Genomic DNA, 12,839 nt, shown 5'->3' on the forward strand with positions numbered 1-12,839 from the left:
GGTCTCGCAGTAGTGCGTCCAAATCAAGGCCTGGGTACGGGACCCCATGAGCCTGTGCCGTGGGGTAGTCACCTGCATTGCGTCTGCAGGTTCTTGGTTTCGAGCTCTTTAATTAATAAATTAACGGAATCTATTTTTTATCCATATATATATATATATATATATATGTATATGTATATATATGTATATGTATAGATTTAAAATCTATAGTGGTTTTTTTTTTTTCTTAATTAAAGGAGGGGGTACTTTCAATTATTTATTGATATACCCTCACTTTTTGTAGAATAATACCGTAGTTACAAGATAACTATTGAAAGATTATAGATAAAAAAAATATTAAAGATTTCATAAAAATAACACCAATGACCCATCAAAATAGGACTATAAATCTAAACAAAATTAAATAAAAAATAAATCTAAACAAACCTAACAAAAATAATAATAAAATAAATTAAAATAAAAAAATCTAAAACAATTAAACAAAAATAGAAAAGATGAAAAGAAAGTGAAACTCAATTTATCCGATCAAAGGATACTTGGTAAAAGATATTACTTTTTGTAAATAATATTATTTCTCATTCAGTCGTACTATTATATTTCCTATAATGATGAATCACGACGAAGTTAAAATGGTTTGATTGAAACCTTATTTTATAAACACAATGATTTTTTTTTTGTTTCGGAACACTTCCGCCACAACATCCTTAGCACCAAATCTCTAGTATTTCCCGGCTTGTACGTATCCCTTAAATGGGAGTATTTTTAATCATAAAATCAGGCAAAAACCAAAAAATGAAACTTCCAGGAAAATACGGGAACCCCATATGATATGCTTCACACGTATACCTCACGCCCTATTTATAACTGTACATACTGCCCACACTACTCCACATCCTAAGTATTGAGCGGAGAAGAAAGCTAGCTAGCAAGCTATTAGCGCGAGGGAACTTGCAGCTTTGTGCTTAATTTGTGTTGTTGTTGTTGTGTACTTTCAGTGGGAAGCATGGCGGGACTGCAGGAGCCGTGGAACTTGGAGAACGGTGGGGTGAAGGGGGTGAGCAAGGAGATTCGGCACGGGCGGACAGCGCACAACATGTCGTCCTCGTCGCTGCGGAAGAGGTCGGACCTTGGCCTCGTGTCGAAGCTGCCCTTCGGGGTGCTCAGGCAGGTGCTGGCCAATCTGCAGGAGGTTGTTTTGGGGACTAAGCTCTCGGTTCTGTTCCCGACCATCCCCCTCGCCATTGTCGCGCAGTGTTATGGGTTTGGAAGAGTAAGTAAATTAATTAATTTAACAGTTGTTTTCTATATACTATATCCTGCTATTACTGGCATATATATTTAATTGTTTGAAGTTTTAGAAATTGATTTAGACACTGGTGTGGGATGCTTTTGCTTGATCGTGCTCTCTCTCAACCTTGTTTCATTGTTTTTGAGACACTAAATTTAAAGGAATCGTGAATGGGTGGTTCACAGTTGCTTTCAGCCCACAAGGAAACAAACAAAGTCGGCCTAAAGTTTCAAGCCAAAGCGCCACTGCAGCTTTTTTGTTATATATGCAAAAATGCGGAGATGTCTGAGATTTCTGTGGACTGATGAGCAACCCTAAGAACCACAATATATATATATATATATATATATATATATATATATATATATATATTCATATTCTAAACACAAAAGCTGAGATTCATGATTGTGCAATTAATCTATTTAATCTTTCTCAAATTAATTAATTAATTTCTATGGTGAATTTCTTGCATGGAAAATGCATAACCACAGCCCTGGGTTTTCGGGTTGAGCTTGCTTGGACTTACACCGCTTGCTGAACGTGTCAGCTTTCTCACAGAGTAGGAATCTTATCCATCCCATTTTTTGTTTCCTTTCAATATATTTCTTCAACTGTTCACTGCATATCCATTTGGAATTAACCAATATTGATGTTTTCTCTTTTCCTTTTTATCTTTCTTTCTTGTGTTCCGAAAAATTGCAGACAAATTGCTTATTATACCGGTCCAACAGGTAATTAATTCAACTCCAATTAGTTTAGTTTGATTAACCCAAAAGAAAAAAAGGGAAGAAGTTGAATCAAACAGTCTGCTACATGAGGATTCATTCATTGACATTGGTAATAATATATTTGTTTGGAATTGAAATCGCAGTGGGAGGACTCCTGAATGCCACATGCGGGAACGCAACGGAGCTTATAATAGCATTGTTTGCTCTAAGCCAACACAAAATAAGTGTTGTAAAGTATTCTCTCCTTGGTTCTATTCTCTCCAACCTCCTCCTCGTCCTCGGCACCTCCCTCTTCTGCGGAGGCCTCGCCAACCTCAAAAAAGAACAAAAATTTGACAGAGTACGTTGCTTAATTTTTACTTATATTTATATGTGCACATTACTAATTTGCATGCGTGCTCATTGATTGATCATTGATTGATCGGGTACAGAAGCAAGCCGACGTCAACTCGTTGCTGTTGCTGCTGGCGCTGCTGTGCCACATGCTGCCGCTGATGTTCCGGTACGCCGGCGGGAGTTCGGCGGCTGCCACCGCCGATCCCACGCTGCTCTTGTCTAGAGCTAGTTGCATCGTGATGCTCATCGCTTACTTTGCGTACCTCATCTTCCAGTTGATCACTCACCGCCAATTGTTCGAAGCCCAGGAGGTAATTAATTAATTAACTAGTTAATCATTTCTTTAATTAATTCCTGTTCATCTCCAGTATATAACGAATTTGTGATAAATTAATAAAGAAAATGATGAATATATATATATATATATATATATATATAAAACAGTTTCCAATCCTAGCTAATTTAATCCTATCATGGTTATCTCATGCAGGAAGCGGAAGATGCTGAGGAGATGTCAGAGGAAGTGGCAACCATAGGATTCTGGAGTGGACTTGTTTGGCTGATTGGAATGACTGCCATAATTGCTTTGTTATCTGAGTACGTCGTCGGCACTATCGAGGTAACTAAATTAACTATTTTTATAATTTTTATATATAAAATTCTCCCCATGTATATGAAACTCCTTTTGGATCTTTATAAATGTGCAGGATGCATCAGATTCATGGGGTATCTCTGTGAGCTTCATCAGCATAATATTGCTTCCAATTGTTGGGAACGCTGCGGAGCATGCAGGCGCAATCATCTTCGCCTTTAAGAACAAGTTGGTAAGTATTATCTTATGTACACTTGCGCCTACCTAAAACAAGATTGAAAATACAAAACTCAAAACAAATATATTAGTATTTGCATGTGTCCACATAATGCTCTAGTAAACCCAAATAATTAAACTCCCTTTATGTAATTACTTCTTCCAAATGTATTTTTTGAATTTTTGCTTCTATGGTGATTCCAATGCTCAACATAGATGTTGGATTAATTGAAATGCAGGATATATCACTGGGAGTTGCTTTGGGGTCTGCCACTCAAATTGCCGTGTTTGTGGTAAGCATTTTGAGAAATTTATTGAACTCATGATGATCACTACAACTCTATGAATTTAGATATTAATTTTATTCTTATTTTTATCTATAATCTTCTTCTAAATATATATATATTCATCAGGTTCCATTAAGCGTGCTCGTTGCATGGACAATGGGCATCAAAATGGATCTTGACTTCAGCCTCCTCGAAACTGGCTCTCTCGCTCTCTCAATACTCGTCACTGCCTTCACTTTACAGGTCAGTTATTAATCCCAACATAGTTATTCTCTCGATTTCGTGTATCTCGATGCTAAAATTAAATAGATTAAGAGTAAAATAGAATGAAAATTTATATGACAAATTTATAAAATTATAAAAATTAATTTTTATACCATTTCATTCCTTTTTATTAAAAATTTAAATTTATTTACGCCTATCCTAAACAGACCCGAATAAAAAAACTCGGGATATGAATCAGATCCTTAACTTATTAATTAATTGACATGGGTCTATTGATGTTTTTGTAGGATGGGACTTCTCATTACTTGAAAGGAATGGTTCTTCTGCTGTGTTACGTTGTCATTGGAGCTTGCTTTTTCGTTCTGAAAGCACCACTCAGTACGCACTTTACTTACTACAGATACCGTATCCAGCTTACTGATTATAATTTTCAAAACAAAAATTTATATTAACAAGTGGTGTTAATTTTTTTTCTTCCAGATAACCAGCAACCACATATCCATATCTAGTGAGGAGTTGCTTCATCAACCGAATAGGAGCAACTAATTAAAGCATAGCAAGTACGATCATTGCTCTGTCTATAATGCATAAATATAGTGCTAGCTGCCACATACAAAAAGTATATATTAATTGTTTTTTTTTTGGCTTAATTAATATTTTTGAGCTTTGGGTGACTGCAGTTTTGGCCTTGCCTGGGGGATCATTTTCTGGATCGATCATGATGGATGACCAATGCATTCAAAATGCAGTAGAGATGTTTTCATGAATTTCAGTTCGCGCTTCCAAAGTCATTGCCTTGCCTTCACAGCTGTTGAGATGGATCTCGGTTTTTGGTTTCATTGAAGCCTAATCTGCGAAGGAAAGAGTGACTATATATATATAGTTGGATATGTATATTGTTTTAGTTTTGATGTGAGGAAGATCGCTAGTATGTATCGTTATTTTCTTTTGTTGATCAATGTTAGAGTGTCAGCAGCAAAAGCCATGCATGCACAAGCGGTTTACAATTGCCTATATTATATATATAGCGCAATGTTGAATAAATTGATTCAATGGAAATTGTTTGAATTTTGTCTATGTAATCTTATTGTTTGTGCATGTCTTGCAAAAAAGTTCAATCGTGGCTAATTTTATTACATTTTGGCCAATCTTTTGCTTCAGAAAATGGATAAATAAAATTTGTTGCTTTAATTCCATGTATTTATTAGAGTATTTTTTCATCGCTCATACATCGTCATTAATTGCACCTTGATAACTCTAAGAAGTTGACTACTATTTGTAAACAAACTATTACTCCCCATAGCATCTTGTCGAGGCAAAGCATCTGCCAATTAATTGCACCTTGAGCTAATTGCAACGTAATGAGAATTTGGAGGGAGCAATAACCCATATATGATAATATGGTGTCTTGAATGAAGAAGACATGTTCAAATGATATTTTGAGCTTTTTAATGATTGATTACGAATAAAATTGTTAATGAGAACATTTAATTTGGAAATGTATTTTTTTTTTTTATCCCAAAGGCCTAATTGGCATCTATATCCATAAATATAGCAAAAGTTTTTATCAATTAATCTCATTGTTCTAAAAAAATAAATTTAGCATTAATATCTATATTTGTTTCAATTAATTATACATAGTAAATTTTTTTAAAAAAAATCTTCAAAATATTTAATATTCAAAAACCATCAACACAAAAAGCATGTAATTGACAAATTGCATGATTTATGGCCAATGATTTGAAGAGTGCATCACAAGCTATGTAACTTTGAACCTAAAGATGAGTACTATCTTTATAAGATAATTTGGTGATTAAGTAGCAAGCACATTAAGACTATGATAGCCTTGGAATTTGGAGAGCAGTAACGTTACACCCAAAATTTTTAGCTATATTATTATTATTATTTACATTTTACTTAATAAACTCTAATACCACAAACTATAAACAAAAGTCAATTCGGACCAAAAGTGGGGTATCGGGGATATACCTGTTCATAAATGCATATCAACCGTGCAGCGGAAAACATGATACACTTGAACCTTATATGCAATACCAGAGTCCTTCTAACTTCATAATTATACATATACATCCCCAAAAATCCATATAAATATTCTAGGGACTCACACAAAATCCCTCTTCCAACTCAAATACTTATCCTACAATTAGGGCAGTACTAAAACCACCTTTATCTCAGAACTCGCTCCGCTCATCCATTTGGATATCCTGAAATGTTTAAATTCTGAGGTGAAATACTTCTCAGTAAGTGGGATAGATTAGCATCAGTATATGGCACATGAGTTCTAAAGATTTTTTAAAAAAAAATTAAAAAATGGAGAAAAAAATATAGGACAATTTGGGTTGGGTGGATGTTTGATGACTAGCAATATGCTGTCCATGAAGATATCAATAATAGAAATAAAATCTTATCCAATCATTTGAAGTCATTGAATTGTTCTCTCTTAAAGAAATTACTTGTTAACTTGGTGAGGTGACATGAACACCAACCTCTTGATTGGAAAGTCACTATTCACATTATGTCATATTGCATGTGACATTTGTGTGATCTTCAATTAGCAATGCAACCCACAAATATCTAAGAAGATAGACTATATAAGCCAAGTGGACCATTTTATATTTCTTGTTGGGACATAGTTAACAAAGATGTTTTGGATGCGGCAAAATTTTTTTTTCAAGCACTCCTCTTTTGAGGTTCTTTTCCTCCTCGTTTATTATTTTAATTCCGAAGATGGACAATCTTTCTAGTTTTGATAAATTCCGACCAATTAGTTTGTACTATATGGCTTATAAAATTTTTTCTAAGATTATTGTTTTTAGGCTAACAGAGTTTATTGATAAGTTAGTCTCACATGAGCAAGGTGCTCTTATTCCCGGCCGTAATAATTTTGAAAATATTACATTTGCACAGGAAATGGTTCATTCTTTGCACAAAAAAATGGCTAGCAGTAATGTGATGGTAAAACTGGATATGGCTAAGGCTTATGATAGAGTGAATTAGAATTTCCTTCTGGAGGTTCTTAAGGCTTTTGGTTTCTCTAAGAGGTTTTGCAAGATCATAAAAAATTGTTTAGAGTCCCTGTGGTTTTTCATTATGATGAACAAAATTTTTAAAGGGTTTTTTCAATCAACTAGAGGCTTAAGGCAAGGGGATCCACTTCTCCTTATTTATTCATCATAATGGATGAGGTTTTGACAAGATTGCTTAGGCAAAACTATGAGATGGGTCATATTGGACAATTTAATCATCCAATTGGGGCTCCTTTGGTTTTGTATTTGCTTTATGCAGATGATATTCTTATTTTTGCAAATGGTGGGAAAAGGTCTATTAGAAATTTGGTTCACACTCTGGAGATGTATGAGAAGTGATCGAGTCAAAAAATCAGTAAGACAAAGTCTGCGTTATTCCTTTCGAAATACATTACTTCTACTCAGAAACGTAGGTTATTAAGAATCACGGGTTTCATGGAAGGTAAATTCCCAGTTACGTATTTGGGTGCACCTTTGGTTTCTGAAAAATTGTCTTCTAGGATCTTGGAGCCTCTTGTGGAGAAGATTATGAAGAAAATTGTAGGATGGAAATTTAAGTTACTCTCGCAAGGTAAAAGGTTGATTTTATTAAGACATGTGTTATTTAGCATGCCGATACATTTGATGTTGGTTATTAATTTTTCACAGGTCACATTTTCTCGCATCAACTCTCTTCTTGCCAATTTCTTATGGGAAGAGGTGAATGGTAAAAGGAAGATTCATTGGTGCTCTAGGGCGAAAATTTGTAAACTCACCTCGGAAGGGGGTATAGGCTTGAGAGATCTTAAAGAAGTCCAAAAATCATTTTTCATGAAATTTGCTTTCAGACTGCTCACTTCTAACAATCTATGATCAAGTATTTTTAGGGTTAAATATTGTAAAAGTGATCATTTATTAATAAGGAAGGAAAGACCAAATAACTCTTAGTTCTGGAAATCAGTGATTGCCACTATTCCGGAAGTTATGGATAATGTTAAAATTTTGGTGAGAGGTGTGAACTCTTCTTTTTGGTTCGATAGGTGGCTTACATTAGGACCACTAGCGATGCGTATTGAGGATATTTCGAACAAGAAGCTGTGTATTTAGGATTATTGGCTGAATAACAACTGGAACTCTGATTTATTAATGGAATTGGTTGGGGCCGACAGAATAATGGAAATCTTGCATGTGTCAACTGGTAAAAGTGGTCAGGATATATTCATATGAAAGCCTGCCCCTAACGGCAATTTTTCTATAAAAAAGGCATGGGAGGCAGTGTGGAGCAGAAGTGATAATTTGGAGTGGAATGACTAGTTTTGGCATTTTCTATTGCCTAGAAGAATCTTAAATATATTTATGAAAAGTCTGGTTTAGAAGCTTGACAGTAGATGATAGAATTCAGGCCAAAGGAATATCGATAGTTTCGACTTGTGATTGCTGCATGCAGAGAAGTTAGGAAAACGCTGATCACATTCTTTCTTTAGGCGAGATGGTTTCAGAGGTTTGGCATCGGCCTAGTATGGTGTTGGGGATTCCTTTTCAATGGTTAATTCCCTGGGAAAACAGAATTTCAAACTGGTTTCACTATACTCAAAAATCATTTATTAAAGGTATTTTAATCGGTCTAATTCCGTGTTTGATTACGTAGTGCTTTTGGAATTGAAGAAGCAAAGCGAGAATGGAAGAAGTTTATCAAAGTGCGGATTAGATATGGACAAGTGCTCAATACTGGGTTAGTTTTTTAGTTGAGAGCTCTAATTCTTTTCTAAAATTGAAGATATCAAATATTACGATTTTAAAAGAGTTTCAAATTCAATATCAGGGAGTTTGCACTAGGCCTGAAAAAATAATTTCATGGGTTAAACCCTCAGTAGGATGGATAAAACTTAATTGTGATGTGAGCTATAGGGGCAATCCGGGTACTTCAGGTGGTGGAGGAATCATTCAAGATTGTCATGGCATGGTAAAAACAGCTTTTTCAAGCTATTTTGGTAATGGTACGAACAATAGTACGGAATTAAAAGTAATTCTAGAAGGAATTTGTTTATGCAAACGACTTCATTATTTTAATGTAATTATTGAAAGTAACTTGCGAATTATTGTTGATTGGTTTTGAAGAGGTAGATGTACCCTATGGTATCTTTGGGATTTTTGGGAGGGCCTTGTGGCAGAGTTACAAGGAGTGAATTTCATAGTAATCCATCAATATAGGGAAGGTAATAGTGCAACTGATTTTTTCGCTAGAGAAGGAGAAATGGGAAACAATGTCGTCTACGAAGAACAACATCTTTTACCACGTTCTCTGAAAGGTACCCTTTGGATGGATAGATTGGATCTCACTTCATTTCGTCATTAGTTCATCCTCTCAATTTTTGTTTAGTTGGTTTAGATTTTAGTTTATTTTTTATTTTTGCTTTGATATGTCTGCTTAAATTTGTTTCTTATTTAGTTTTATTTGGATTTGTAGTCCTATTTTTGTTAGTTGTTGGTGTTGTTTTTGGAAGGCCTTTAATATATTTTATCTATAATCTCCCAATGCTTGTCTTGTGACCACGATATTCCTCCGTCAAAAGTGAGGGTATATCAATAAATAATTGGAGGTGTCATCCACCTTTAGCTGAAAAAATAAAATAAAATAAAAGCCAAGTGGACCATTGTCCACCAAATTTCCTACTAGCCCATTAAAGGGGTGGGAGACCCATTTGTACCTTTCACCCTTGCCAGTCATTGACCTCACCTCCCCCACGTTAAATGGGATCATACCCTTTTTCAAAAAGAAACATTAATGGTGGTAATATATATAACTATTAATGTGTAGTCATGTAGAGAAGAAGAGGCAACTATATATAACTATTAATGTGTAGTCGTGTAGAGAAGAAGAGGCAACGGGTTGTCAATCATTTTGTATTTTTCTTGAACAGAAAATTAAGTTAGTTTGAAAAATTATTTTCCTTTTTAGATTATACAATTTTTAAAAATAGTAAAAATGTTGCTGTTTTTTTTTTCTAAATATGTGTGAAGGAAAGGTTTAGAATTTTTTTTTTTTAAATCGTGATTTCAAAAATTTAAAAATAAGGGGATATTTTTATAGTTATTTAGATAACTGAAAATGAAAATAGAAATTATTTCTATAATGAAACTAGACTTAAATATCTTCAAATGTTTTATTTTAATCGGGATATTATTGTGTGAATTGGGATAAATTATCCGCAAAGTTTTTAAAAGTCCAATTCACTCCTCTCTTAGGAATACACCATAACTATCAAGTTGGGTCAATCTCGACACGTCCATCACATTGAGCTAGATGTGCCGAAGCTGACAGTGCCTAAAAATTTCCCCTCATGAGCTTTTTGTGCACTTAGAAACAAAATTAGAATACAAACAAACTTAACAAACTTAGTGGATTTAAGCACTCAAGTGTCCAAGTTGGGCATACGAAATCCAAACTGAGTGGAGTCAGTCTCGACATGTCCGTGACATTGAGCTTGACGTGTCGGAGTAGACAATGCCCAAAAACTCCTCCCTGAGAGCTTTTTGCGCACTTAGAAGTAAATCTAGAATACAAAACAAGCTTGGCAAACTTAGTGAATTTAAGCACTCAGGTGTCCAAGTCAAGCATATGAACTCCAAACCAAGTGAGGTCAATCCCAACACATTTGTGACATTGAGCTAGATGTGGTGAAACTGACGGTGTCCAAAAACCCCTCCCCGGGAGCTTTTTGCGCACTTAGAAGAAAATTTAGAATACAAATAAACTTAGCAAACTTATTGGATTTAAGCACTCAGGTGTCCAATTCGGGCATCGGGGTCCAAATTGAGTGGGGTCAATCTCAACACATTCGTGATATTGAGCTGGACACATTGAAGCTAACGGTGACTAAAAAATCCTCCTCAAGAGCTTTTTGTGTACTTAGAAGCAAAATTAGAATGCAAACAAACTCGACAAACTTAGTGGATTTAAGCACTTAAGTGTCCAAGTCAGACATATGAGGCCCAAATCAAGTGGAGTTAGTCCTGACACATTCGTGATATTGAGTTGGACGTGTTGCAACTGATAGTGCCCAAAAAGTCCTCCCCAGAAGCTTTTTATGCACTTAGAAGTAAAGTTAGAATACAAACAAATTAACTTAGCAAACTTAGTAGATTTAAGCACTTAGGTGTCTAAGTCGGGCATACGAAGTTCAAATGGAGTGGGGTCAAGCCTGACACGTCCATGACATTGAGCTCAGCGTTATGAAGCTGACGATACCCAAAAAATCCTCCCCAATTGAAAAGTATGTTCTTAGAAGTTAACCTATCAAATTTAGTCAATTTAAGCACTCAGGTGTCCAAGTTGGGCGTACGAGGTAGCCACCGAGTGGGGTTAATTTCGACTGATCAAACTTAACTATTTAAAATTGTATCATTTTTTGTTTAACTATGTCCGATCACTATTGCTATCAAATCATTTTTACTTATAGTACGTACCTATATATTCAAAAATTGTATACTAATTTTTTCTATAATATTACTCGAACGAGTCTATGGGTTGTCACAAGAAGATAAGTACAATGTCAAGCACTACAGTCGGATGCAACATTTTTTTATGTATTTTTTGTTATCTGAACAAACCATGTATATATGATGTTTCTGAACAATTTGTTTATGTTTTTTGAACAATTTATGAATTTTTCATTAATTTTGGTTCAATATTACTACAATATAATTACAAGTTTTTACAAGGATTAGTGAGTGATTTCAAAAAAAATTTAATCACTTTAAAATTTTAGTGAGATTCTCCAACCATTACTAAAAGTTGATATAGTGACTATTAGTGACAGTTTTAAAAATTGTCACTAAAATTTAGTTGTCACAGCCGTTTTAGTGACCAATCCGAAACCATCACTGAGCCGTCACTGATAAGTATTAGTGACGGTTTCAAACCATCAACAATAACCTTATTTTTTGTGATGCTCGCATAAATGTACTCCCAAATCCTGCTTTGATTTAAGCAAACCAAGATTATCAGTTCCTGATTTAATCTTAACTTAGAGGATGAAATTGGTAGATGTTTAGGTAACTAACCACACTTAAGAAAATAACAAGTTAGTAATGACTTGGTTGAAAATTTTTAAAACCCAAAATATCATCTACATTTTTAAACCATACAGTTGTCATCTAGGTCAATGCATCTTCTGAGATGCATTGACATAAGTCATTTAATGACTTTTTTTATTTAGTTTGTTTGATGTTTTGATTAGTTTGACTCAAATAATTATTTTCTTTACTTGACTTTCTCAGTTAGAAAAATGAAAATTCAATAATTTTGATCTTTCCTTTTTCTTTTCTTTTTTAGTTTGTTATGTTTGTGATTATTTATCTAACTTTCTAAAATTCTATTGAGAAGTTCTAGCTAAGAAAATGTAAAGGGAAAGAAAAATAAAACGAAATAAAATTTTCATTTATGTTTGAGCTTTTATTTAATTTGAATCAATGAGAAACTCAGCATAAATTTTAAGAAAATATATTTTTAAATTAAAATATTATTATATAATACTAAGTATCCTCTTTCCATCCCCACTCGTCTCTCTCGCAAACCAGCATAGCAGAACGGCCACGCCCAGTAGCAACAGCAACTCCGGCGACCCAGCTCCGGCGTCACTCCCCACGGCAACGCTCTTTGGCCATCGCACTATCTCATTCGCTCGCGCACCTCATCGTCTCCATCTCGCCACCAGCAATTCTTCAGCCACTCTCTATCTCGCCTTCCCCAATGTCGGCACCACCATCATCATCATCATCATCTCCGGCAACAAGCCACACCAGAATAGCCACACTCAGACAGCTCCACGCCCAGCAACCGTCACTTTGCTCATCTTCGTCGCCACCCCACCATTTGCCGCCATCGTGCCCATCTCTCTCTCCATCTCTGTCTTAGTCGCCATAGCTCCCACGACCCAGCTCCGGAGACCTACTTGCTGCTTCGCATCTCTCTTGAAAGAACCTAGCCGAAGCGTCCATCATCTCCGCCATAACTGCTGCAACCTCCATCATCTCTGTCGTAGCCGTGGCAGTCTCCATCGTCTTTGGCGCAGCTTGGTAGTCGTCATCTCCGTCGTAGATCTGCCCCACCGCCGTATCACATCCTCTCTTCTTCGCAAT

The 12,839-nt window shown here is 35.3% G+C and overlaps 1 protein-coding gene across 2 annotated transcripts; it reads left to right on the forward strand.

Annotated features, from left to right (window-relative positions):
• The first annotated feature begins 856 nt into the window (after positions 1–856).
• On the forward strand, positions 857–4,866 carry LOC131168525 (vacuolar cation/proton exchanger 3). 2 transcript variants are annotated; one of them, XR_009140320.1, is made up of 12 exons: positions 857–1,270; positions 1,780–1,847; positions 1,991–2,019; positions 2,160–2,356; positions 2,448–2,663; positions 2,843–2,971; positions 3,060–3,176; positions 3,400–3,453; positions 3,574–3,690; positions 3,960–4,050; positions 4,153–4,232; positions 4,353–4,866. XR_009140320.1 is itself a non-coding variant. In XM_058128026.1 (11 exons), exons 1-11 carry the CDS (start codon positions 1,004–1,006, stop codon positions 4,179–4,181), a joined length of 1,314 nt encoding a protein of 437 aa, XP_057984009.1. In that variant the 5' UTR covers positions 894–1,003; the 3' UTR covers positions 4,182–4,866. The 2 variants fall into 2 exon arrangements, 1 of the variants encoding a protein (XP_057984009.1); XM_058128026.1 differs by having other exon boundaries at positions 894–1,270; positions 4,153–4,866.
• Positions 4,867–12,839: the final 7,973 nt, after the last annotated feature.

The sequence above is a fragment of the Malania oleifera genome, chromosome 11 (assembly GCF_029873635.1).
Source record: "Malania oleifera isolate guangnan ecotype guangnan chromosome 11, ASM2987363v1, whole genome shotgun sequence".
Lineage (NCBI taxonomy): Eukaryota > Viridiplantae > Streptophyta > Magnoliopsida > Santalales > Ximeniaceae > Malania > Malania oleifera.

Coding starts and splice junctions, on each gene's coding strand:
- LOC131168525 (XM_058128026.1), top strand. CDS start 1,004: ATGGCGGGACTGCAGGAGCCGTGGAACTTGGAGAACGGTGGGGTGAAG. Junction 1,848..1,990: donor CGTGTCAGCTTTCTCACAGA/GTAGGAATCTTA, acceptor GAAAAATTGCAG/ACAAATTGCTTATTATACCG. Junction 2,357..2,447: donor AAGAACAAAAATTTGACAGA/GTACGTTGCTTA, acceptor GATCGGGTACAG/AAGCAAGCCGACGTCAACTC.